This window comes from Geotrypetes seraphini, chromosome 8 (genome assembly GCF_902459505.1).
Source record: "Geotrypetes seraphini chromosome 8, aGeoSer1.1, whole genome shotgun sequence".
NCBI lineage: Eukaryota > Metazoa > Chordata > Amphibia > Gymnophiona > Dermophiidae > Geotrypetes > Geotrypetes seraphini.
The window spans coordinates 179,404,292-179,432,264 of record NC_047091.1 but is presented as its reverse complement, the minus strand read 5'-3'; the positions used below and the strand labels follow the sequence as shown (position 1 = coordinate 179,432,264).

Below are 27,973 nucleotides of genomic sequence, written 5' to 3'. Positions count from 1 at the left end.
CTCTTCAAAATGCTGGGTCTTTCCCTCCCCAGTGCATCCTTGGAGGGTTGGGGGAGCAGGAAGAGAGTGACCATCTCCTGCCGGGAGCGTCAGGGGCAGGAGACCCTGGCAGCAGGAGGGAGTGGCCATCCCTCCTATCGTCATTCAAATTCAATTTTTTTAAATGGGGGAGGGGTCATCTGACCTTTCAAGCCTTACTTTTCTGACAGTGCCAATTAGCACTCAGGCACCAACTATAAAGTAAGGCTTTGACATCTCAGACCCTGCCAGAAAATTCTGTCTGCAAATGTGGCTTGAGGTTAAGAAATTACCCGGTAATAAGAGAATTGCATGGAATGCTCGTTTAAATAGCCCATTTTATTACCATTTTAATATTAATAACCTCATTGTACTACATTTGCATGGCAAAATCAGAGACTGCTAGGAAGTTCAGAAAAGACCATAGTGAGCCATTCTGATTATCAGCTGGTAAAATACTGGTATGCTAAACTGATTGGAACCAGTTTAGCGACCAAACATTAAGGGCATGGTAAGGTTTGAAGAACCCAGCCCCGAGACAAGGCCGCTTAGTATATGGCACAATCTTAGATTTGACACATTTTTTTGCTATTGTACTGAAAGCAAGTAACATTAAGCCTTGATGAGCTCACAATCTAAATTTGTACCTAATGCAATGGAGGATTAAGTGATTTGATCTAGGTCTTGGGTGAGGCAGTGCATGAAAATCTAACTCATGAATATTAATTGCGGATATCTTAAAATCTTAAGTACATAAGTAGTCGCCTCCGCCGGGGCAGACCAGAGGTCCATCCTGCCCAGCGGTCCGCTCACGCGGCAGCCCATCAGGCATATTGCCTGAGCAGCAGTCCCCGACTAATTTTATGCCTACCTCTACACTTATCTCTAAACCTTCCACTGCTCTTATCTGTACCCCTCAATCCCTTTGTCCTCCAGGAACCTATCCAGGTCTTCCTTGAAACCCTGTACTGTGCTATTTCCTATCACGGCTTCAGGAAGGGTGTTCCATGTGTCCACCACCCTCTGTGTGAAAAAGAATTTCCTTGCGTTTGTTCTAAACCTGTCCCTCTTCAATTTCATCGAGTGACCCCTTGTTCTTGTGGTTTCTTTCAAATTGAAAAATCTGCCCATGTCAACCTTTTCGATGCCCCTCAGGATCTTGAAGGTCTCTATCATATCTCCTCTGAGTCTCCGCTTCTCCAGGGAGAACAGCCCCAGCCTCTTCAGTCTGTCAGTGTATGTAAGGTTTTCCATACCCTTAATCAGTTTAGTTGCTCTTCTCTGGACTCCCTCAAGCATTGCCATGTCCTTTTTGAGGTACGGTGACCAGTACTGTACACAGTATTCCAGATGTGGGCGCACCATAGCCCGGTACAGTGGCAGGGGATTAGGTGTGCCCTGCAGACTGGGTTGGGAATGGCTCAACCAAAGTTTCAAGGTATTTGAAAGACCAGTCCACAATCCCAAAGCTGTATAAGAGTGCAGGAAAGCAAAATTGCTTACTTGTTAACAGAGGTCTGCTAAGACAGCCACATTTAATGGTGAAGACCTTAGACCAGCGGTCTCAAACACGCGGCCCATGGGTCGCATGTGGCTCTCCAGGTGTTATTTGCAGCCCACGGTCTGGACGCGATCAACAGCATTTCTCTTCCCCTTTCCCTTCCTTTTGGAGCAGCAGCGTGTCTGGCCGGCTTGTTCCGTTCAAAGCCACAGGTTGGCGGCTCTTCGCGTTATTCACTCCTGCATCGGAAGCCTCTCTGACGTCACAACATCAGAGAGGCTTCAGACACAGGCACAGATCTCGCAAGGAGCCGCCACCCGCGGCTTTGAACGGAACAAGCTGGCCAGACACGCAGCTGCTCCACAAGGAAGAGCACTGAAGGGGAGGGAAAAGAGAAATGCTTCTGCTACATAGGAAAGGGGGACCCTAGGGAAATGCTGCTGCTGCTTTACAGGGAAAGGGAGGGAAAAGGGAAGAGAAATGCGTCTCCTGCACAGGAAAGGGGGGGAAGGGAAATGCTGCTTCTGTTGCTGCTGCACCCAATTGGGGAAAGAGAGGGAAGGAAGAAGGGAGAGGAACAAGAGAAGAAGCCAAGTTCTTGTGAGGGAGGGAAGGAAAGGAGATATCAGACAATGGAGGGGGAGGGAGAGATGCCAGGGCATGGGGGAAGGGAAGGAGACAGATGCCAGACCAGGGGAAAGGAAGGAAGGAGGGAGAGAAAGGAAGAAAAGAGATGCCATACCATGGAAATAGGACGGAAGAAGAGAGAGATAGGAAGGGAAGGTAAGACATGGAAACGTAGATTTTGAAAAGAAAGCAGAAAAATTGAACATTAAGTTAATGCCAAAGATGGATGCAAGGCAGAAAGTGAAGACGGAGAGGAAAATAGTCAAAGGACAAGAAGGCCCTGGAAACATAGTTGAAAGCACAGAAAAATAAAGTCACCAGACAACAAAGGTAGGAAAAATGATTTTATTTTCAATATAGTGATTGAAATGTGCCAGTTTGGAGAAAGAAAACATATTAAACTTTAAATGTGAGGGCTGCAGAAAAAATAGAGTACTTGGAGGGCCGCAGAAAAAACAGTTAATGTCTTATTAAAGAAATGACAATTTTGCATGAGGTAAAACTCTTTATAGTTTATATATCTTTCCTTTTAATTGTTAAAGGAAAGATATATAAACTATAGAGTTTTACCTCATGCAAAATTGTCATTTCTTTAATAAGACATTAACTATTTTTTCTGTGGCTCTCCAAGTACCTACAAATCCAAAATGTGGCCCCGCAGAGGGTTTGAGTTTGAGACCACTGCCTTAGACTGATCTTGTGTGTCAGTGCTCTCCGCAAGATAAAGTAAGCTTTTGGCTTACTGGGCATTTGCAGAACTGGTGCTATCCATAGCTGCTCCCTAGCCCTCTCAGGTTAGGCCCTAGCTAGCAGTAAGATATAACTATGGATGAGTGGGGAAGGAGGGAGTGTAGGTGTGGCTGAATGCTCCTGTCATCTCTGGAGAACCCATGTTACAGGTAAGCAACTTTGCTTTCTAATCTAATATTTATGAATCACACTATACCAGTGGTCTCAAACTCTCGGCCCGCAGGCCACATGCATCCCGCCAGGTACTATATTGAGCCCTCGGTATGTTACCATTGTTATGGAACGTTGCCCGCCTCACTTCTGTAACCTCACGCAAGTGCTTTCCTGTGTTTGTACGCGATTGTGAGGTGGAGAGGACAATCGTGTAGATGCAGGAAAACGCTTGCGTGAGGTTACAGCAGTGAGGCAGGCAACATTCCAGAATGTAAGGTAACATTGGAGGCAATGCAGTTTGTGCGTGTGTATGTAATCTCGTGAACTCTTGCAATATTTGGCACCTCTCCTGGCTTGATGTAAGATGGCGGTTGTGTCTGGTGCTGGAGGAGGTGAGAGCTGAAGGTGGTTGCGGACGCGACCACCGGACACTTAAGGCACAAGTTTTCCAGGCACAAGTCAGATATCGATTCTCCCCTCTACAAAAAAGCCTAGAGGACTACACCAAAATCTTGTCTCTTGCAGTTGATACTTTGAAATCTAAATCACAATTTTGCAGGAGGTAAAACTCTTCATGGTTTATAAATCTTTTCTTAATTGCTTCTGATAATTTCAGCTATACACAGCTGAAAGCAGTGCAACATGCAGAAAGTGAAAAAACTATCTAAACTTCACTTTCTGCATGTTGCACTGCTTTCAGCTGTGTATAGCTGAAATTATCAAAAGCAATTAAGGAAAGATTTATAAACTACTAGTTTTTTAGCCCGTTACATTAACGGGTGCTAGAATAGATGTGTAGACTTAGGCATTTTTCTTCTTTATGTCTGTCTGTCTTTCTTTCTCTCTCTATGCCCCCTTTCTTTCTTTATGTCTGGACCCCTGTCTTTCTTTTCATCTCTCCCCCCTGTCCAGTAGCACCCCTTCCCTGCTCCCCCTGTCCAGCAGTAGCCCTTCTCACTTTTACCTTCCCCCTGTCCAGCAGCACCGCTTCCCTGCTCCTCCTGTCCAGCAGTAGCCCTTCTCCCTTCCTTTTACCTCCCTTTGTCCAGCAGCACCCCTTCTCCCTTCCTTTTAACTCCCCCCTGTCCAGCGGCACCACTTCCCTGCTCCCCCTATCCAGCACTAGCCCTTCTCCATTCCTTTTACCTCCCCCTGTCCAGCAGCAACCCTTCTCTGCTCCCCCTGTCCAGCAGTAGCCTTTCTCCCTTACTTTTACCTCCCCCCTGTCCAGTAGTACCCCTTCTCCCTTCCCTGCTCCCCCTGTCCACCTATGTTAGGTCGGGCAGCGTGGGGGCTTTTGCTAGGCAGCTCGGATCACATTATCTAAGTGTGCCGGCCTAGCAAATGCCCCGCGGCTGCTTGTTAAAACCGTGGCTGCTGCCGCTGCTGGTCCGGAGGTGAGAAAAAGAGGCGTCCCCGTCAGATTTAGGTAGTCATAAGGAAGGAAGTGAACCGGCATCAGAGATCAGGGCAGGATATCAGCTGAGGCCGGCGTCGGAGATCGGGGCAGGAAATCAGCTGAGGCAGGCACAGTGCCACGGATCACTGACCCACCAAGTTTGAAGTGTGCATACGCGATAAGGGTTTTATTATACACCATTATTTCCTGGATGCATCTAGAATCTGATGAACAGGCTGAGAAAGTCAGAAGGGAGATGGATTCAGCCCGAGAGAAACCAAGCTCTTAGGTGTAGAGATTGCAGGTTGGCATGAAGAAGCGATTCCTGATTCTGAGTGAGCAAAGTAGGAAATATTGGAAGAAGTATGGGCTCCCTGGAGCTAAGTTGAAGCAGAAGGGAGAACCAATGTCTGGGCCACCGTGGAGCAATGAGAATCATGGTAGCGGCTTCTCTCTTGACCTTGAATAAGGTTCTCAACACGAAAGAAGTGGAGGGAATGCATATAGAAACAGGCTCGTCCAATCGAGGAGAAAAGCATCTGCTGCCAGACGGAGAGGAGAGTAAAGTCTGGAACAAAACTGGGGTAATAATGACTAAAAAGTCAAAAAAGAAAACCGCAAGAGCGGGAAGGCAGCAAAAAAATATCAACAGACATTGATGAGCGACTTCTTAGCTCCGCGGAAACTAAGGGACCGTGCGCCCTACATCAGGCGGGAAGGCACTTGCATGGTTCGGGCTATCGCAAACTTTCTAAAGATTTAAAGTGGCAATGCACTTTTAAAGTGGTCCATACGGGGACTCTTTCGGCGACATCACCCATTCATGAGAATTTGCTGCCTGCTTGTCCTGGGATAAAGCACAGTTACTTACCGTAACAGTTGTTATCCAGGGACAGCAGGCACCGACGGAGCCCCGCAATGGACAGCCTCGAAAGCAAACTTGCTTGAAGATCTTCGAACTTTCGAGTGCTGCACCGCACATGCGCACGTGCCTTCCCGCCCGAACTAGGGGGCGCATCTCCTGTGAGGATCCTCAGTTCAGATACCTAGCTAAGAAGCCAACCAGGGGAGGTGGGAGGGTTGTGAGAATATCTGCCTGCTGTCCCTGGATAACAACTGTTACGGTAAGTAACTGTGCTTTATCCCAGAACAAGTAGGCAGCATATTCTCACACATGGGTGACCACCAAGCTAAACAAAATGGGATGGAGGGAGTGTTGGCAGTTTAAGAAAAAAGATTTTGCAAAACAGATTGGCCAAAATGGCCATCCCTCCTGGATAAAGTATCCAGACAGTAATGAGAAGTGAAAGTATGAACCGAGGACCAAGTGGCAGCCTTGCAGATTTCCTCAATAGGAGTTGATCTGAGGAAAGCTACAGATGCCACCATAGCTCGAACTTTGTGGCCCGTCATTCGACCCTGCAGAGGAAGACCAGCCTGAGCATAGCAGAAAGAGATGCAAGCAGCCATCCAGTTGGAAATGGTACGCTTCGAGATAGGACGTCCAACTTATTTGGATCAAAGGAGCTGAAACGTTGAGATGTTCTGTGAGGTTGAGTGCGTTGGAGGTAGAAAGCCAAGGCACATTTGCAGTCCAAAGTATGAAGAGCCGCTTCTCCCTGATGAGAATGAGGCTTTGGAAAAAATACTGGCAGAACAATAGATTGATTGATGTGAAATTCTGAAACTACTTTAGGTAAGAATTTGGGATGAGTACGGAGGACCACCTTGTCATGGTGAAAAACTGTGAAAGGTGGGTCCGCAACCAACGCTTGTAGCTCACTGACTTTTCGAACAGATGTGAGGGCAATCAGGAATATAGCTTTCCAAGTGAGATACTTAAGGTGAGCTTTGTCAAGTGGTTCAAAAGGAGGCTTCATCAGTTGATCCTAAACCACTGGAGGCGGTTTAAGTGGTGTATGAACATTAAAAAGTCCTTTCATAAAGCGGGAAACCAAGGGATGTGCAGAGAGAGGTTTCCCTTCCAGAGGCTGATGAAAAGCAGCAATAGCACTGAGATGGACTCGAATAGATGTAGATTGAAGTCCAGATTGTGACAAGTGAAGCAAATAGTCCAGAACAGATGCCAATGAGGAAGACATTGGTTGCAGCTGACGTGTGGAACACCAAGTAGAAAATCTAGTCCATTTCTGGCCGTAACATTGACGAGTGGATGGCTTTCTGGAAGCAAGTAAAATATCTTGAACAGACTGAGAAAATTGAGAAGAGTCTGTTAAGTAGAAAGGTACCAAGCTGTCAAGTGTAGAGACTGCAGATTGGGATGAAGCAAGGACCCTTGACTCTGAGTGAGAAGAGAAGGTAAAACTGGCAGAAGCAGAAGCTCCCTGGTGCCGAGTTGAAGTAGAAGGGAGTACCACGGTTGTCTGGGCCGCCGAGGAGCTATCAGAATCATGGTAGCGTGTTCTGACTTTAGTTTGACTAGAGTCCTGAGAATCGGAGGAAATGGAGGAAAGGCATAAAGGAACTGAGCTCTCCAGTCCAGGAGAAACGCATCTGCCTCGAGACGTTGAGGAGTGTAAATGCGGTAACAAAACTGAGGCAGTTTGAAGTTGAGGGGGGATGCAAAAAGATCTATCTGGGGAGTCCCCCAGCGGGCAAATATTTGACGAAGTGTGGGAGAATTGAGTATCCATTCGTGAGGCTGTAGAAGATGACTCAATTTGTCCACTAAACAGTTGCGTTGACCCTGAATGTAGATAGCTCTGAGGAAGATGTTGTGAAGAATTGCCCAATGCCACAGCTTCAGAGCTTCCTGACAGAGGGAGTGAGATCATGTACCTCCCTGTTTGTTGACATAATACATGGCCACTTGGTTGTCTGTCCGAACAAGAACCACGATGTCGTGGAGGAGATGCTGAAAAGCTTTGAGAGCATAGAAGATCACTCTTGAGTTCCAACAGATTGATATGACACTGACAGTTTGTTGAAGTCCATAGACCCTGAGTACGGAGACCATCGACATGGGCTCCCCAGGCTTAGGCGGACGAATCAGTTGCGAGAACCTTCTGATGAGGAAGATTGTGGAACAGCAAGCCTCTGGAAAGATTGGAAGAGAGCATCCACCAACGGAGAGACTTCTGCAATAAAGGAGTTATTGTAATTTGTTGATATGGTGGATCCGTGGCTTGTTGCCATTGTGATGCCAGGGTCCACTGAGGAATGCGAAGGTGAAGTCTGGCAAAAGGAGTCACATGAACTGTAGAAGCCATGTGACCGAGCAAAACCAACATTTGCCGTGCCGAAATGGATGGAAGACGAGAGACCTGATGACAAAGTCGAATGAGGGTATCCTGACATGGCTGTGGAAGGTATGCTCTCAGGTGGACAGTGTTCAGAGTTGCCCTAATGAACTGGAGAGATTGAGATGGAGTTAACTGAGACTTTGGAAAGTTTATCTGGAACCCCAGACTTTAGAGAAATAGAATAGTCATAGAAACATAGAAATAGACGGCAGATAAGGGCCACGGCCCATCTAGTCTGCCCACCCTAATGACCCTCCCCTACCTTTCTCTGTGAATAGATCCCACGTGTCTATCCCATTTGGCCTTAAAATCAGGCACGCTGCTGGCCTCAATCACCTGTAGTGGAAGACTGTTCCAGCGATCAACCACTCTTTCAGTGAAAAAGAATTTCCTGGTGTCACCTCGCAGTTTCCCGCCCCTGATTTTCCACGGATGCCCTCTTGTTGTCGTGGGACCCTTGAAAAAGAAGATATCTTCCTCCGCCTCGATGCGGCCCGTAAGATACTTGAACGTCTCGATCATGTCTCCCCTCTCTCTGCGCTCCTCGAGCGAGTATAGCTGTAATTTGTCAAGCCGTTCTTCATATGGAAGGTCCTTGAGTCCCGAGACCATCCGGGTGGCCATTCTCTGCACCGACTCCAGTCTCAGCACATCCTTTGCGATAATGTGGCCTCCAAAATTGCACACAGTATTCCAGGTGGGGCCTAATGGCATAATGACTTTCTCCTTACGGCTGACGAAACCCCTTCGTATGCAACCCATTATTTGTCTTGCCTTGGATGAAGCCTGCTCCACTTGATTGGCAGACTTCATGTCCTCACTGACGATTACCCCCAAGTCTCATTCTGCTACCGTTTTTGCTAGGATCTCGCCATTAAGGGTATAAGACTTGCATGGATTTTGGCTGCCCAGGTGCATAATTTTGCATTTTTTGGCATTGAAGTTGGGTTGCCATGTCCTAGACCAGTGCTCCAGCAGGAGTAGGTCGTGCATCATGTTGTCGGGCATTGAATCTTCGTCTGTTGTGCATTTGCCCACTACATTACTTAGTTTGGCGTCATCGGCAAATAATGTTATTTTACCTCGAAGCCCTTCTGCCAAGTCCCTTATAAAGATGTTGAATAGGATTGGGCCCAAGACTGAGCCCTGTGGCACTCCACTGATCACCTCCGTCATTTTGGAGGGGGTGCCATTCACCACCACCCTTTGAATCCTACCTCCAAGCCAGCTCCCAACCCATTGCGTCAATGTGTCACCTAATCCTATAGAACTCATCTTGCCCAGCAACCTGCGGTGTGGTACGCTATCGAATGCTTTGCTAAAGTCCAGGTACACGATGCCCAGGGACTCCCCAATATCCAGCTTCTCCGTCACCCAATCAAAGAAGCTGATCAGGTTGGATTGGCATGATCTCCCTTTAGTAAATCCATGTTGTCGGGGATCCCGTAGATTCTTTTCATCCAGGATTTTATCCAATTGGTGTTTGATTAGAGTTTCCATTAGTTTGCTCACTATCGATGTTAGATTCACTGGTCTGTAGTTTGCTGTCTCCATCTTTGAGCCTTTCTTGTGGAGTGGAATGACGTTAGCCGTCCTCCAGTCCAACGGGACGCTGCCTGTACTAAGGGAGAGGTTGAAGAGCGCGGACAGTGGCTCCGCCAAGACATCACTCAGCTCCCTAAGCACCCTGGGGTGCAGGTTGTCCGGCTCCATTGCTTTGTTAACCTTGAGCTTCGACAGCTCACCGTAGACACTGCTGGGCGTAAACTCAAAGTTACTAAAAGGGTCAACTGAGCCAACCCTTGTCTGTAGCTGAGGGCCAAGCCCCGGCGCTTCTCGGGTGAAGACTGAGCAGAAGTATTCATTTAATAGTTGGGCTTTTTCCGAATCCTTATCTACATAGTCTCCGTCTGGATTCCTAAGGCTTACAATCCCGCCTGAGTTTTTTCTTCTGTCACTGATATACCTGAAGAAGGATTTATCTCCCTTCTGGATGTTCTTTGCCAGAGACTCTTCCATGTGGAATTTAGCCTCTCTGACTGCTGTTTTGACGGCTTTTGATTTGGTCAGGTAGTCTGCTCTAGAGTCCTGCTTCCCTGATTTTTTGTAAGAGATGAATGCTTTTTTCTTCTCCTTGATGAGGTCTGAGATCTCCACAGTAAACCACTGTGGCTTATTGTTCCTTCGCCGTTTACTTACTGATTTAACATAGTGGTTTGTTGCTTCTTGTATGGTGGCTTTCAAAGTCGACCACATTTCTTCCACATTATCAGTTTCTGCTTGGCTTTGTAGCGCCTGGTGAACGAAGTCTCCCATTTCTTTGAAATTTGTGTCCTTGAATTTGAGGACCTTGGTCAGTGTGGTAGATTTAGTGAAATCTTTCCTGAGATTGAACCATACCATGTTGTGGTCACTGGAGGCCAATGTGTCGCCCACCGAGACCTCTGTGACACTTTCTCCATTGGTAAGTATCAGGTCCAGTATTGCCTGATCCCTTGTTGGTTCCAACACCAGTTGCCTGAGTCTTGCTCCGTTCATAGTGTTTAATAGCCTCCTGCTGCTGCCGGAAGCAGAGGTAAGTGTAACCCAATCCACATCAGGCATGTTGAAGTCACCTAGCAATACTGTGTCCCCACGCAAGGTGATATTTTCTATATCTCCGATTATTTCCATATCCAGGTCATCCTGTTGTCTTGGGGGTCTGTAAATTATGCCAAGATACAAGCATTTGTCTTTCCCTCTGGCCAAATTAACCCAAAGGGATTCCCCAGTATACTGGACATCTGTGATTCTCGTGACCTTAATGTCATCTTTAGTATATAATGCTACACCTCCTCCCATTCTGCCCTCCCTGTCCCGGCGATGCAAGTTGTAACCCGGTATGACCATATCCCACCCAGTGGGAGTCTGTGAGCCAGGTCTCGGATATCGCCACCACATCCAGGTCGGCATTCCTTATTTCTGTTTCCAATTCCAGGATCTTGTTTCCTAAACTGTGTGCGTTGACATACATAGCCCTCCATGTTGTATTTTTGTTACGTCTCAATGGGGATATTTCTGCTTGAGCTATTTGAACACCTTTAGCATTGTTTGCGTCATTTGTGCTTTCCTTAGGCCCAGAACTACAATGTGTATTCCCCATATACCCAGAACTACAGTGTGTACTCCCCTTAGACCCAGAATTACAATGTGACCCATAAATATGATGTGACCCTACTCCCGACTTGTAAGTGTGTGCACTCACCCCCGACCCAGAATTTTGGTGACTACTTACCTCAGCCTCAAAAAAGTATTGGCAGTTTAGTTCACCAGGTATATTGTTTATGTCTGTACCCTCCCCCGACTTACCTAGTTTAAAGCCCTGTGGAGAAGGCGGGCTAGACGGTGTCCAAGGACATTCTTCCCTCTTCTGGTCAGGTGTAGCCCGTCATGTCCCTGTAGCCCTTGCAGTGCTTCTCCATGGTGCAGAAACCCGAAGCTCATCTCCTTGCACCATCCTCGCAGCCAGTCGTTCGCCCTCCGTATCTGTTGGGTCGCTGCAATAACCCCTGGAAGAGAGGGGGCCAGTCGTCTAGGTATGGAAATTCTTGAAGACCTTGGGTGCGAAGAGCTGCAGCTACCACCACCAGACATTTTGTGAATACCCTGGGGGATGAGGCCAAGCTGAAAGGAAGAACCCTGTACTGCAGATAAAGATTCCCCACTTTGAATCTGAGGTACTTGCGAAAGGCTGGATGAATGGGGATATGAGTATAAGCCTCCTTGAGATCTAGCGAGCACATCCAATCTCCCTGATCCATCAGGGAATACAAGGTCGGCAAAGAGAGCATCCAAAACTTCTCTTTGACTAGGAATTTGTTGAGAGCTCTGAGGTCCAGAATAGGTCGCAAATCCCCCGTCTTCTTTGGAACTAGAAAGTAGCGGGAATAGAATCCCAAGTTCCGCTAGGAATCTCCTCGACAGCTCGAAGGCGAAGAAGAGCTCGGGCTTCATGAAGAAGAAGGGGAAGTTACGACTGATTGGAAGGACACTCTCTTGGAGGGTGATCTGGAGGTACCTGAAGCGAAGAGAGTATCCCTCTCATAAGATGGTAAGAACCCAGATATCTGAGGTGATGAGCTCCCACCGATGATAAAAAGTGGACAGGCGACCCCCTATGGGAAGAGGACAATTCTGAAAGAGGGAGATTGGAATGCTTCAGCTGAGAACGTCAAAAAGACTGAGCTGGCTTGATGGCAGCAGGAGTTTGTGACTTCTGTTGACGTTGTTGCTGCTGAGGACGGCGAGGTGGAGGCCTGGAAAAAGCAGGAGTCGTTTTCTGAGGGTAACGACGTGGAGTTTGTTTATATGCCCTAGCTGGTGTAGTCTTGGGTTTAGGGTGAATGAGAGAAGCAAAAGAGCGTTCATGTTCTGAGAGACGCTTAGAAGCTGCTTCAATAGAGTCATCAAATAACTCATTCCCTTGACAAGGTAGGTTTGCCAAACGATCCTGGAGATTGGGATTCATGTCAACAATACGTAGCCATGCCAGTCTATGCATGGCTACAGCAAAGGCAGAGATTCGGGAAGACAATTCAAAAGCATCATATGAGGCTTGCAACATGAAGAGTCTCAACTGAGAAAGAGTCTTGATGATTTGCTTGAACTCAGAAAGACGTGTCTTGGAAACATCCGGATAAAAGGAAGGCAACAATTTGAGAAAATGGTTGAAATAATTGGTGAAAATGTAATTATAGTTAAGAATCCGATTTGCCATTATCGAATTTTGATATAAACGGCGACCAAACTTATCCATAGTACGACCCTCCCTGCCTGGAGGGACTGCAGCATAGATCTTGGAAGAATGGGCTTTCTTCAAAGATGATTCCACCACCAAGGATTGATGAGAGTTGGGACTTCTCAAATCCCTTACAGGGAACAGTGCGATAACGGGATTCCAACTTAGATGGGATAGCAGTGATGGAATGAGTTTGAGAACTGGAGTCTTAGGCAATCTCAAAGACTCTTTAGGTGGATGAGGAAGTTCCACGTCTGCCAAATATTCAGGAGTATATTTGGAGTCTGAATGGAGGTCCAGTTTGAGAGCTTGTCCCATATCAAACACAAACTTGGCAAAGGAAGTTGACCTGGAATCAGAGGCTTCATCAGGAGAAGGACTACGAGACTTCGGAGCCGCCGAGTAGGAAGGAGAAGTCTCCCTAGAGTATTGAGCGACTGGTTCAGACTCGAGATGTATGGTCACAGAAGCTGCACTGTGAGGTGGAGTCATAGAATGTTTTCACTTCAGGCTCTGCGATGGAGAAGTACCCGGAGTGCGAGGCACAGAATGAGTCGAAGCAGGAGGAGAAGAGTCCCGGCGAGCCAGCTTCGAAGGAGGAGTCCTCGAGTCCTCAACCTGGATGGACTTCGGGTTGAGGCAGAGTGCAGTCGAGACCTGTGCTTCGAGGTGGAAGAGCGAGACAGAGAAGTCTCGGTATCCAGAGAAGAATGCATTAGAGGACTCACGACGAAGCTTGGAAGCAAGATGCCTCGAATGCTTCAAACGATGCAACTCAGGTGAAGAATCACTGAAGGACAACCGCTTCGAAGCACGAGACCTGCCTCGAGATGCGAGGACTGGAGGATCTGGTTGGGTCTCAGGCTGGTCTACCCGAGGCAGAGTCGAAGTTGGAAGCAGTTGAGCCACGATGGAGGATATCTGAGTGGTCAAGATGGACTTGAGCATGTCCTCAAGCACTCCGAGACAGAAGGATCTGACCTCGTAGGTGCAGCAGTGCGCTCCAAAGAGGGCGACCTCGAAGGTGAGTATTCCCTTATCTTGGAGGCACGCTTAGATGGAGGGCGCAAGGAGGACTCTGGTGGCTTCTTAGGTATGGCCCTGAAAGAGACACAGGTGACTTACCCACCGAGGACGTCTTCACCGAGGTCACTGTCGAGACCTTCAAGGGCGTCGAAGCCGATGCAGGAGTGGAGGTCGCGGACGAGGCCTTCGAGACCGAAGCTCCAGCTGAAGCCAAGGTCGAGGCCTTCGAGACCAGAACTCCCATCAATGTCGGAGTAGAGGCCTTCAAGACCAGGGCCGCAGCTGAGGTCTTGTCCGAAGGTTGTTCCATCTCGCTAAAAAGTTGTCGAAATTGGGCACACCTTTGACGAAAAGCTCGAGGTGTAAGAGTGAAACAGCGATGAACAGTCTTCGGGTGAATGGACCGAACCCAAACACTGCAACCAATGACAGTGAGGATCGGTGACAGAAATCACCCGATTACACTGACGACAGCACTTGAACCTGGTAAGAGGCCGGGACATAGAAAAAATAAAGTCCGTGTCGAATGAAGTGATCGGTTGGGCCTAGGTCCCAAGGCTCACCGACTGGACGAAAGGAACGGTAGAAAATACAAGTATATATATTTTTTTTTTACAGAAAAGAAAAGAGATACACAGCGACCGAACTTTTAAAAAGAAAAGAAATAGCCACAGTGAATAGAAGGCATATTTCGCTGCAGAGCTGAAGAAAAAACGTCTTCTTGGCTCCGTGGAAAATAACGAACTGAGGATCCTCACAGGAGATGCTCCCCCTAGTTCAGGCGGGAATTTACGCGCGCATGCGCGGTGCAGCACTCGAAAGTTAGAAGATCTTCAAGCAAGTTTGCTTTCGAGGCTGTCCGCTGCGGGGCTCCGTCGGCGACGTCACCCATGTGTGAGAATATGCTGCCTGCTTGTCCTGGGATAACGAGTTTTACTTCAAAGTTGTCATTTCTTTAATAAGACATTAACAATTTTTTCTGCGTTCCTCCAAGTACCTACAAATCTAAAATGTGACCCTGCAGAGGGTTTGAGTTTCAGACCGCTGCACTATACCAGGAATAGGAAATTCCGGTCCTCGAGAGCAAGAGCCAGGTCAGGTTTTCAGGATCTCCACCATGAATATGTATGAGATGGATTTGCATGCACTGACTCCTTGAGATGCAAATCTATCTCATGCATATTTATTGTGGATATCCTGAAAACCTGACCTGGCTCCAGCTCTCGAGGACTGAAATTGCCTACCCCTGCACTATACCTACGTAAGTTCAAGGCAATTTACAAGTAAGAAAACCCTTGTTAGAGCAAGGGGAACTTATCAGATTTACAATAAATTCATACAGACTAAACAGAGGATTTCAACACAGGTAGAGACAAATAGCAACAAACTTATTACACTTTGATATTGGGCACCACTGAATGAAGCCGATAGTTTTGTTGTAAACTTTCTCTGGATATGTAGGCACACTTAATGGAGAGTCTAGCCACAATGGAGGGTGGCAGGGAGTCTTCATGATGAAAAAGAGGTTTCATAGGATGGACTGTCCAAAATGTCCTGTCCTGTATCCTGATCCAAACAGTAATGCTTAGTGAAAGTATGCACTGAAGGCCAGTTTGCAGCTTTGCAGATATCTTGGAAAGGTACCGAGCGGGATTAGCTACTGTGGAGGCTGTTGCATTAAAGGTGTGAGCACCAATTTTTCCAGGTAGTGGATGATTTGCTTTTTTGTAGCAGATTTCTATGCATTTGGATATCCACATAGAAAGTCCTTTTAGAGGCTAGACTATATATGAATGCTTATAGCTCGCTTGAGGTAATAAAAGAAGACTCTCCTACAATCTAAAACATGGAGGTATTGTTCTGCTGCAGAGCCATTTGGGGGAGGGAAGAATGATTGCAGCACTATGTTCTGGTTGAGGTGGAAGTCAATCTACTTTAGGAAGAAATCTTGGGTGCAGAGATGGACCCGGTTAGGGAAGAATTGTGTATAAGGATAATATGTTACTAGCATTTGGAGTTCACCAACACATCTTGTTGGCGTGATGTTTGTAAGAAAAACCATTTTCCATGTTAGGTATCTTTCATCAGAAATACCCAGAGGTTCAAAGGGCTGGTCCATGAGTTGGTCTAGGACAATGTTGATGTCCCATGGCAGAGGCAGGTCTCAAAGAGAAGGTCAGAGATTAGTTAGGCCTCTTATAAAGCACACCACCAAGGCATGCTGCAAAATTGGTTTCACACCTACTAGGAGATGATTAAATTCATCTTTAGTCCTGAATCAAATGAAGGTGATAAGCTAATATTTGTGGAATTTATTTTATTTTTAAAAAAACTATTACTTACAACCATCTAACAATTCTGAGTGAGTTAACAGTCTAACATACATAATTAAATCAATGTCACAAATGGAGCAGGTAAGTGGGTTTTGTCCCTGGGCAGACATCCAATGAGAAAAACAAGACAATTTTGATTGGTAGGATCTTATAGTGAATGGCTGTCTAGCGGCTAGAATTGTTTTTACTGACAAAGACTGGTATGTGTGCCAGAGTTCTCCATTCAATTTCCACGCAGTAAGGCCGAAACACAGAAAGTTTGGGTACAGGATCTGATCATTCCGTTGTGTAAGCAGAGGGGTTGGTCCTCAGAGGAACTGGAGGAGCTTTGAGAAGATCCAAGTTTATTTATATTTGATATATCGAATATCAACAAGTATCTGGTTGGTGTATAATACTAAAATTAAGATACAATTTTTTTAAAATAGGGGTCATTTTTTAAAAAAGGGGACAAAATAGGGTGGAGGGGGATATTTCTGAACTTTGACCCTAGAGTAGTTACACGGGGTGGGAGGATGAGTGGGAAGATATTAATATGAAGAGGGTAAGGTTACTGGGCAAATAAATGTCACTAAGTTTTATTGTATAATCATTGAGTGAGGGGGGAGAAAATGAGTGGCTATATATATAATTGTAAGTGGATGTGCTTAAATTGATGTTATATATTCATGTATTGCACTTTTGAAGTATGGAAAATCAATAAACAATTATAACAAAACAAACAAACAACATAAGTGATTGATGAGACAGACAGATTTGGTATGAGAGGTGCTGGGGTAAGGGAAGAATAAAATTACATCGAAGTAGAAATAAAATTTAAGAGGAAGGTAAGGGGGAAAATTAGAAAGGGAGGGGAAGTCTCTTTTTCAAAGTGGTTCTCTTTCATTACAGTTTTTGGGTGAAGTTAGTAGAAGTGATCCTCTCATATTTTGATATGCATCTCAAAATAAAAAGGTCTTGAGTTTACTTTTAAATTTATCGAGGCACTCTTCAAGCCAAATATCTGAGGGGAGAGCATTCCAGAGAGCAGGGGCTGTAGCAGAGAAAATGGTGTTACGTATTATACTTGTCTGGGCCACTTCGCAGCAATGAGTAGGAGTCTGTGATAACCTTCTGCAACACCTTATGCCCCATCCAGAACACTTCACTTTACTCAACAAAAAGATATGTTCTCCGATAGACAAGCAGGGTAATGTAGCCCCACTTGACGGTGAAGTCCCTGTACTGAGCCTGCACCATGGAACCTTCTTAGTACAGTAGTATTTTTTTTTTTTTTTTAATCTACTGGGCATGAGCAGTCACCTTGCCTGTGTAGCTCCACCCCCGAGTTTGACAGTTTATTTTCCCTTCCATACAAAGCAAGTCGTTCTCTCTCCTTCTGCCCGACCATAAACTGACTGACAACTGACATCGATCTCAAAATTACATTCAACAACTCAGCAGTTCAACCGCTAGGATCAGCTCAAAAAAAACAGTAAAAGCGAAGAGAGACACCTGGCCCCTGTAACACTCTAAATCCTTGGCTACACCCTTGTCCCAAAAAGAAAGAATATAAGAAAGAGAAGTCTAGAAGGGCAAAATACCTTGAAAATTATTGAAGAATCAAAAAATCCTCCATATGCTAATGTAAACCGGAGATGAAGATGGCTGTTTTGCCTAAAGAACAGTGGCAATAATGTGCTCCGAATAAAATGTTATGACTGAACTGTAACTTCCCAGAAATAGGCCGTAATGGCAAAGAACAAATTTCCATGTTTATCAACCCCTGGGTGAGCAAATTCGGGGGCACCGAGAACCACGACTCATCCAGTGACAAACCCTTCAGATCCGCATACCATGGACATCGCGGCAAAACAGGAGCTACCAGGATCATCCTGCCTTGAAAGCGTGCTATGAGATGAAACACACCCTGCAATCATCAATCCAGTGAAACACTTAAAGAAGAGTACCCAGAGGCCATTAACGAGCTAATGCGTCTACTCCCTCTGACTCCCATTCCCAGCGTCTGCTGAAGAACCTAGGAAGCTTACATTTGGAGATGAGAACAAGAAATCTAGTACTAAGAAATCTCATCTCTACACCATAAACTGAACCGCCTGAGCGAACAGTTCCCAATTTCTGGAAGGTATAAAATTCCTGATGAGGAAGTCAGTCTAAAGACTTTTCCTGTCTGGCAATGTGAGCTGCCGAGAGAAGAGTAAGATGATCCACTGAAGCAGAACCATTGCCTCTACCGGCAACGAGGCACATATGGGTGACGTCATCAGCAGAGCCCAGATGTGGAAGCTCGCAAGCATACTTGCTTGAAGAAACCAGAAGTTTTGAGTCCACCGTACCACACATGTGCCTTCCCGCCCAGCGTAGGGCGCGTCTCCTCAGTTCAGATAGCTAGCAGAGACTCTGCTCCTTGTATAGAGTTGGAGGATTCCTGCCGAGGCACTTGCAAAGATTCTGCTCCTTGCTTCACGTGCTTAGATGCCAGACCAGACACTCACAGAGACTCTGCTCCCTGCAAAGAGTGTGTAAGCTCAGACTGAGACAAAGCAAGCAACTCGATCTCGCGGGAGTCTGCAGAATGCCCAGGCTGGATGAGAGGAAGAAGCTTTGGTCCCATATTAGTAAGGAACTGAATGAATTGCTTCTCCAACATGGTCTGGAAAGAAGCCTTCAAGGATGGATCTGTGTCTGAAACTGGACCACCTGCTTTGGCTGGAGGTTCCACTGAGGCAGTGTAAATGTGCTTCGACTTGGAAGTCTTAGGCACTTTGAGCACCACCGCTAGAACTTTCTGCTGAGCTATCTGACCTAAGGCAACAGGGGAAGATACAGCAGATGTCGTCGAAGAGAGAGCCGCTGCAAACGACGAAGGTCTGATGAGGCTCGAGGTGGAAGCAGTAGAAGCAGGAGTCTCGGTCGAAGGTGAGGCCGGGGCTGCCTTCGAAGTCGAGGGATGGGAGGAAGAATCCATCCCGAAAAGCTTCTTCACCAAAAGACGACGACGTTTAAGGGCTTGAGGTTGAAGAGTAGCACAGCGCTCGCATGACTTCAGTTGATGTTCCGGTCCAAGGCACTTGAGGCACCGACGGTGTGGGTCCGTAAGGGAAATTGTACGCTGGCACTGGCTACACTTTTTGAAGCCCTTTACAGGCCGGGACCTAGAAGGAAAAACAGTCGCTGCAAAATCGAAGCCCTTGGGCTGCGGCCGAGTGGCCTGCCACAGCAGTTGGACAGAAGACTGAAAATTTTTTTTTATCTAGAAATAAAGTAAGAACAGCGATTTATGAGGAAAAAAATACAAACCGCGGTTCAGAGAAGGCACGAAGGAACGAAGTTAAACACAGAGAGTCAAAGACGGACTTCTCGGCTCCGTGGAGAACTGAGGAGACGCGCCCTGCGCTGGGCGGGAAGGCACTCGCGCATGCGCGGTGCGGTCAACTCGAAACTTCTGGTTTCTTCAAGCAAGTATGCTTGCGAGCTTCCGCCACCGGGCTCCGCTGATGACGTCATCCATATGTGAGAATAGCTTGCCCTGGGATAACAGGTTCATCCCCAATCTACCTGTCGCACCATTTCGTATTTCCAGGCAATACTTGCACACGTAATGCCTATCTGTTTGCCTTCCCCTCCCCGAAGGGCTGTATCTAAGTTTAAAGTTTATTAACTTTTAATATACCGACCATCAACAGGTATCTGGCCGGTTAACAATAAAATATTTAAAAAGAAGAAAAAATAATAGATATTTAAAAATGATGAAAGTGAACATCAAAGACATTAACTGGACAGACTTGAAAGTGAGGGTAAAAAGGGAAAGGAGGGGAAAAGTTATATATTTTGAGAAGAGAAGGAGAAAGTGGGAGTAGGGTAAAACATATTGGGTGGGGGTCGCTTTTTTAAAGCGGTTGGTTGAGTAAGAGAAGAACAGAAAAGAGATAGAGAGAAGAAAAAAAAAAGAACTCTAACAAGCGATTCCTTGACAGATGACTGTCATTCCAAGCAGGCAAATGGAATAAATGTCTAACCACTCTCATTTCTAATTCACCCTTCTACCAATCCTTCAGGAAATCAATTAAAACCTATCTCTTTGACAAATTTCCCTGACTCCTTCCTGCCTCTTTTTATCTCTGAAATACTTCCGGACATACCTAACTACTCTCGGCTTACTAACGTAATTGAAAGTATTTTCTGCAACATCGCTGTCTGGGGTCAGTCTCTTCCTCTGTAAACCGCTCTGAGCTGCTTGTGGTTTTGCGCTACACAGAAATAAAGTTGTTCTCATTATCGATGTCGTTTCTGCCGCCCAGCAGACCCTCCCGCCCGGCACAAGGTAAACAAGTCTTCATGACCCTCGGTTTCCAGTTTCCGCCGTGAACAAGACCGCGGTGGAGAAGCGGCAGCCCGACACCCGCGAGAGGAGGCAGAGGCGGCCCCCCGTTCATTAAAACAACAAAAAACGACCCAAATTTAAAAAAAATAAAGAGGTGGGTAGGCGTTCCGCGCGAAGACAAAATATTCGCTGCCCCCGACCTCCACAGCGCGCCCCTCCCGTCTTCCGTCACACTTTCTTTTTTTCAATCTTATTTCTACACCATTACCTCGCAAGTGCTGCCATTCGTCAGAGGTGGACTACGCCAGGCCAAGGCGAGGGAGGGCACTTAGCTAAATTAATTTATTCACGAGGCGCTTAATGAGGTGCTCAACGCCAACCGTCGGCTGATTGGTTTCGCCCTTGGACCGAGGTCACGTGAGGCGGAGGAGGGCCGACGAGAGGACGCGAGAGAGGCTGAGGGGAGAGAAGGCGGGAAAGTGCTGTTCGGCTCCCGGAATGAGAGAATTGCCGCGGCCGCCTGAGGAACGAGATCGACAAATACGCGCGGAAGAGGGTAGACGTGGCATGTTTACAGACCCCATTATCTTTTTTTTTCCTTGTAAACAATATTGAATGAGAGAGTTGAAAGAAAATGAACCAGCCGCAGTTGGATGCATCTGACATCCCAACGTACTCGTTTATGAATGACATGTTGCCTTTGTTTCTAGACAGGCCGAGGACGTTTGATTTGGACTACTGTAAAAATACACATATATTTATAAAACAATTTTAACAACTTAGGGGTCAATATTCAGCCCACGATGGTCAGTGTTTTTGGGGGGGGGGGGTGTTCTTTCTTGTAGTGGCCAGCATTAAAAAAACAACTTTACCATGTTAGTCTCCAATTATGGGCTGGTGCTGAATATCCAAGAATCAGGGGGGGGGGGAGGTTTCTCATCAGTGAATATTCCAGCTGCTAACCCAGTGGCCTTGGTGCTATCTTAATGTTATCCAGTTATAAGTTGGAATATCTGTGCTGAAGGAGTCTGGGACTGGTTTTCCCAAGTATTGAACTAAGTTTTCTCTTTAATAAAATGCTGAATTATGTTTAGCTGCAGACCTAACTTATCTCATGTTCTAGCCTGCCTGCACTGGGTGTTTTAGCTTGGGCATTCTAGTTTCTTATGGCTATAGAAACATAGAAAAGTGACAGCAAGTCTGCCCACTCTATTGACCCACCCACCCTCCTAGCTACCCTTTGAGAGATCGCATTCTGATGTCCCATTCCCTCTTAGAGATCCGACATGAACATCCCATCTGTTCTTAAAATCTGGCACACTACTTGCCTCGATCACCTGTGCTGGAAGCTCAATCCAATTGTCAACCACTTTTTCGGTGAAGAAATACTTCCTGGTGTTGCCATGAAACTTCCCGCCCTTTATTTTCAGCGGGTGCCCTCTTGTGGTCGAGGGTCCTCTAAGAAAGAAAATATCATCTTCTACCTCAATACAACCAGTGATATACTTAAATGTCTCAATCATGTCTCCCTACGTTCTTCGAGAGAGTATAGCTGCAATTTGTTTAGCCTTTCTTTGTACGATAGATCCTTGAGTCCCGAGACCATCCTGGTGGCCATATGCTGAACCGACTCAACCCTCAGCACATCCTTATGGTAATGTGGCCTCCAGAATTGTACGCAGTACTCCAGATGAGGCCTCACAATGGTTCTGTACAATGGCATTATGACGTTGGGCTTCCGACTAACAAAGCTTCTCCGGATACAGCCCAGCATTTGCCTAGGCTTGGATGAAGCCTTCTCCACTTGATTGGCAGTTTTCATGTCTTCACTAATGATTACTCCCAAATCTCGTTCTGCTGCAGTCCTTGCCAAGGTTCTCCATACAATATCGTGTATGCTATCTCAGCATACACGATATTGTATTCCGCCCTCCTGGACATGTAACAGAAAGACTGCAGGGCTTAGATAAGTGACCTGCTAGTGTGAGCTTAGGACCAATGATTGTTAAGAAAAGTAACATGTGAAAAGATTTTTCTAGAATTCAGTTGTATAGCCAGAAGAATGTATAAATATCTCTGTAACTTCCTGGTTTCTGGACTTCTGAAACCAGCTTGGGACTCAGGGGTCCGCATTTGCTGAATAAACATCTGTGCTTTCTTCAAGTTTCTAAGTTTTGTGGCTGACCAAAGTGACCTTTCAGTGCTACTTGATGTCCTCCAGCTCTTTCCAAGTTCCACCCATGGATCATCCTGGTACTGCCGAGATCATACCAAGGCAATCAGAGGGAAAACTCAACCAGGGATAGCAGAATTTGGGGTAGCAGAGCTTTCCTGTTGCCTCTATCTCTTCCAGGGCAGGCTGGAAGATTAAAGAAGCATTGTTGCTGCATGGTGGACCTTTTAAGCATAGGCCCATGCTGAAGTGCTACTTTGTCCTATCCCCTCCAACAGGTCCGACTTTACCTATGGACCAGTTAAGGCCCTGGCCCAGGGTGCTGGTGACAAAAGGATACCAAAATCCTAGTTCTACCATCAGACTTCTAGAGGAATAGATGCTGAATAGATTTTGGTACCCTTTATCATATTGGGTCCAGCAGGAGAGGGAAACTTGAATGAGGGAGGGAGATATTGGATCACAGGTGGTGGTGCTGGTGGAGGGTAGGAGAAAGATACCAGATTGAGGGATGGGGGTGTGCCAGTGCAAAGATTGGCTCAGGGCACAGTCCCTTGAGCCATCCCTGCCCTCCAATAGGAAGTTTGCTTTAGAGGAAGGCAGAGCAAAACAGTGCTTCATCAGTGTGGGACTGTGCTTATAGGATCCATGCAATACTGATGCCTCTTTAATCTTTGGGCCACACCAAAAAGCAAGGAGAGGGGGACGGTAGTGGTAGGCCTGAAAGTGAGAAGTGAAGAGAGGAGATGAGAAGCTGGGGAATTGCCCCTGTCCTCCACACAGCTTTTACACATCAGTTTATTTCCGATTGGCATTTTTATCCCTGTATCTTTACCATAGAACTTCATAGGGACCCCTGAAGAAGACATTCTGTCGAAACACGGACCGTGTTGGGTCCAGGGTCCAAAGCTTTTCAGCGGACTATGTCTTAGAGGTTTTTATGTGGTTTACCAAGTTTTAATATTATTTTAATAATAATAAAGTCCATCTCAGGAACATCATTTCTCCACATAATTCTCTACATTGTTTTTTGTTTGCTCTATGTTATTACAATATGCATGGTTTTATTGTGATCCATTTATGAGTTAAGTGGAATATAAGTTTTAAAATAAATAAAATCCATAAATAAATACAAATCTTAAAAAAGACATCAATACAATAATGACAAACTTCATAATAATACAAATTAACCCCACCCCCTTTTATCAAGCTGTGCTAGAGGTTTTAGCACAAGCTGGTACAGTAAATGATCCAATGATCTTATAATTTCTAAGAGCTCTGGAGCACTTACCTCATTGGCTGGCACTAAAAACCTCTAGCACAGCTTGATAAAATATTATAATTCTTGAACCCAAGCAATTGTTGAAATTTTTGGTGCCTAAGGAGGGAGTCTGACTGTGATTGTAGTTCCCTTTGGTTAGCATTTAATCTGGCTGTCACTGTAGTGTATAGGATGCATCTGCTTTGTAGTTAGAGTTTTCTTTCTTTTTTTTTCTAAGTGTATGTTTCCTGCTTGACTCCACAATATTGTGGACTAATGAATGATATTTATTTTGTGTATTAAGGGGTTTCGCTATGTATTTATGTCTTGTTGTAACTTATTTTTCAAGTATATGATTGAATATTATGTTGAATTCTAAAATAAAATAGTAAAAATATCATAAGACAAATAAATAAATATTAAAATGTTAGCATAGGACAAATAAATGATAAATAATAACATTCATAAAAATCTCTGACAACTGGCAACATACACAGTATGAATGCACACCCATTATATACACTGGAATAGAGTTATTGAAGTAATACCTCTGTCATAGCCAGACTACTTTCTAATCACTTTTTCTCTTAAGTGACCACCTGAAACAAACTGTGCCTTCCAAAGTGTGGAAGTCAGAGACGTGAAAAAGCTAACTGCTGAGAATTTCCTAGAGACCTTGGACTAATCACAAGTGGATGAAAATTATAATAATAATCTTTTATTTGTATACTGCAACAAGTTCTGAGTGGATTACAATAAGAATAAACCAATACATCAATTGGGTCTTATCAGGTAGAAACCAACTTTCATCCACCATGCTATGGCTTTCTTCAGGGTATGTTCTGAAATCTGCAGTTTGACTTGGTAAATAGTGGGTTCAATGACCTGATTGGGAACAGGGCAGTCCACCAATTTGAATTTTGGCGGGAAAGTCAGTTGGTCAGAAATTTGAATTTTGGTGGAAAAGTCAGTTGGTCTCTTTTTCCATAGAATGGAAATGTCTCTGGTGGGGATAAAAATGTTCTCCCCTGTGGACCTCACAGCATATTTATTTATTCAATTTTCTATACCGTTCTCCCAGGGGAGCTCAGAATGGTTTACAGGAGCTCAGAACGGTTTACATGAATTTATTCAGGTACTCAAGCATTTTCCCTGTTTGTCCTGGTGGGCTCACAATCTATCTAATGTACCCTGAAGAAAGCCACAGCATGATTCCTGAAATGTCGTTTTTTACCTGACTAGACACAGCAAGACCCGGAAACCTGCAACAAGCACAATGCCAGCTGCGGAAACCCTGAGAGAACATGTAACCCAGCTCCACGGGGAGAACATCTTTAAAACCACCAGAGACTTTTCCATTCTATGGAAAAAGAGACCAACTGACTTTCACAACAAAATTCAAATTGGTGGTCTGCCCTGTTCCCAGTCAAGTCAGTGAATCTACTATTTACAAAGTCACACTGTAGACTTCAGAGCATACCCTGAAGAAAGCCACAGCATGGTGGCTGAAACATTGGTTTCTACCTGACAAAATGTAGCGAGACCTGGAAAGCTGCAACAAGCACAATGCCACCTGTGGAAATCCTGAGAGAACATCAATTGGGAATTTACAATTTTAAAAAAGACATACAAAATACTACAATATGTATAATATAATCCATTTTTTAAATAAGTAGGTTTTTACCTGACATTTAAAAGTTAAGATTCAGTAATAAGAGAATGATCAATCAGCTTTTTCCAACTACAATGTCAGAGCAGAGTAATATTTAGAATTTTTCCTTCGCTAAGGCCCTAGAAAAACTGCACTACTAAAAAAAAATCTTATGTCCCGCTCACAAACCCTCACCTTGGTTCTCTCTAGATGAGCTTTGTACCCTTAAATGCAAATGGTTGAAACTGGAACGGAGATGGTATACATCTTGACTAGACGAGGACGCGCCAAACTGTTGGACATACAGAGTTGTTTTGTTGACAGATGACGTATAATAAATTGTGCAAAACAACTTTCTGTGTGTAGGAGTTACCGTATTTTCGCGGATATAACGCGCACCATTGTAAAACGCGCACAGGGGTATAGCGCGCAGAAATCACGATGATATGTACAAAAACTTTTCTATACCGCGCTCAGGCATATAACGCGCATGCTGCCCGACTCTCCTTTCGCCCGCCCTGACTTTCCGTGCGCTGTCCCGACTCTCCGTTCACCCCCCCTGACTTCCGTGCACTGTCCTCCCTTGAAGTCCTGTCCCCCCTTGAAGGTCTGTCCCCATCCTGAAAGCCTGATGCCCCCCCCGACGTCCGATACATCCCCCCCCCCCGGCAGGACCACTCGCACCCTCACCCCGAAGGACCGCCGACTCCCCAACAATATCGGGCCAGGAGGGAGCCCAAACCCTCCTGGCCACGGCGACCCCCTAACCCCACCCCGCACTACATTACGGGCAGGAGGGATCCCAGGCCCTCCTGCCCTCGACGAAAACCCCCTCCCCCCAACGACCGCCCCCCCCCAAGAACCTCCGCCCGTCCCCCAGCCGACCCGCGACCCCCCTGGCCGACCCCCACGACACCCCCACCCGCTTTCCCCGTACCTTTGTGTAGTTGGGCCAGAAGGGAGCCCAAACCCTCCTGGCCACGGCGACCCCCTAACCCCACCCCGCACTACATTACGGGCAGGAGGGATCCCAGGCCCTCCTGCCCTCGACGCAAACCCCCCTCCCCCCCAGCCGACCCGCGACCCCCCTGGCCGACCCCCACGACCCCCCCACCCCCCTTCCCCGTACCTTTGGAAGTTGGCCGGACAGACGGGAGCCAAACCCGCCTGTCCGGCAGGCAGCCAACGAAAGAATGAGGCCGGATTGGCCCATCCGTCCTAAAGCTCCGCCTACTGGTGGGGCCTAAGGCGCGTGGGCCAATCAGAATAGGCCCTGGAGCCTTAGGTCCCACCTGGGGGCGCGGCCTGAGACACATGGTCGGGTTTGGCCCATGTGCCTCAGGCCGCGCCCCCAGGTGGGACCTAAGGCTCCAGGGCCTATTCTGATTGGCCCACGCGCCTTAGGCCCCACCAGTAGGCGGAGCTTTAGGACGGATGGGCCAATCCGGCCTCATTCCTTCGTTGGCTGCCTGCCGGACTGGCGGGTTTGGCTCCCGTCTGTCCGGCCAACTTCCAAAGGTACGGGGAAGGGGGGTGTGGGGGTCGGCCAGGGGGGGCGCGGGTCGGCTGGGGGGGGGGGGGGTTTGCGTCGAGGGCAGGAGGGCCTGGGATCCCTCCTGCCCGTAATGTAGTGCGGGGTGGGGTTAGGGGGTCGCCGTGGCCAGGAGGGTTTGGGCTCCCTTCTGGCCCAACTACACAAAGGTACGGGGAAGGCGGGTGGGGGTGTCGTGGGGGTCGGCCAGGGGGGTCGCGGGTCGGCTGGGGGACGGGCGGAGGTTCTTGGGGGGGGCGGTCGTTGGAGGGAGGGGGGGTTGCGTCGAGGGCAGGAGGGCCTGGGATCCCTCCTGCCCGTAATGTAGTGCGGGGTGGGGTTAGGGGGTCGCCGTGGCCAGGAGGGTTTGGGCTCCCTCCTGGCCCGATATTGTTGGGGAGTCGGCGGTCCTTCGGGGTGAGGGTGCGAGTGGTCGGGCCGGGGGGGGGGATGTATCGGACGTCGGGGAGTCGGCCGGGCAAGAGGGCTTGGGCTCCCTCTTGCTCCGATCGTGGATGCGGGTGCGGGTGGGAGCGCGTGCGAGCGGTCGTTCGGGGTGGGGGTGCGAGCGGTCCTGCTGGGGGGGTGAATCGGGCGTCGGGCGGGGTGGGAACTATGTTTAAAAACTTTTGTATACCGCGCTCAGGCATATAACGCGCGAGGGGTATGCGCGGTACGTAAAATCACGTATAACGCGCGCGTTATATCCGCGAAAATACGGTAGTTTAATGGACAATAAATATACTTTTTGGATTGAATAGATGTAGATATTAGATACATTTTAAAACCCAGCCATATACAGGCAGTTCCCAAGTTTCAGACGCCTGATTTAAGCATGGCTTGTACTTAAGAACGCGATTGTGGCTTCATTTGATTTTATTGAGCAGTATTTCTGGTGGCATAGACTCCTACACTTCTCCTGCTGTAACTGATTCAGGAATGTTGCATGACCACATTAAGAACAGTGTGTGATTGTGCATGCTGTACCTTAGATTAAACACTGGTAGGGACAGTTGGCCCTTTTGTCAGCTGGGAGCAATACAATACAATTTTTATTTGTATACCTCCATCCTCCATGAAGTTCAAGGCTTAAAAACAAATTAAAAACTAGAGGTAAGCAGGGAGCAGTTACCGGACTGGAGGACAGTTGTGGTGAGACTCGTTGCTGGTCTCGGATTCCAGAAGC

At 46.8% G+C, this 27,973-nt stretch overlaps 1 protein-coding gene across 2 annotated transcripts in view; it reads right to left on the bottom strand.

Moving 5' to 3' along the window:
* The window catches only part of LOC117365012 (acyl-CoA dehydrogenase family member 11-like), a 194,914-nt gene extending 174,346 nt beyond the window's left edge, over nucleotides 1–20,568 (bottom strand). The window contains exon 1 of one of the 2 annotated variants that reach the window (XM_033954838.1): nucleotides 20,440–20,568. In XM_033954838.1, coding sequence (XP_033810729.1) covers nucleotides 20,440–20,456 — 17 coding nt within the window. In that variant the 5' untranslated portion in view covers nucleotides 20,457–20,568. Of the gene's footprint in view, nucleotides 1–19,989; nucleotides 20,139–20,439 lie in introns of those variants that run through there. The other variant, XM_033954837.1, reaches the window with a different exon arrangement.
* Nucleotides 20,569–27,973: the final 7,405 nt, after the last annotated feature.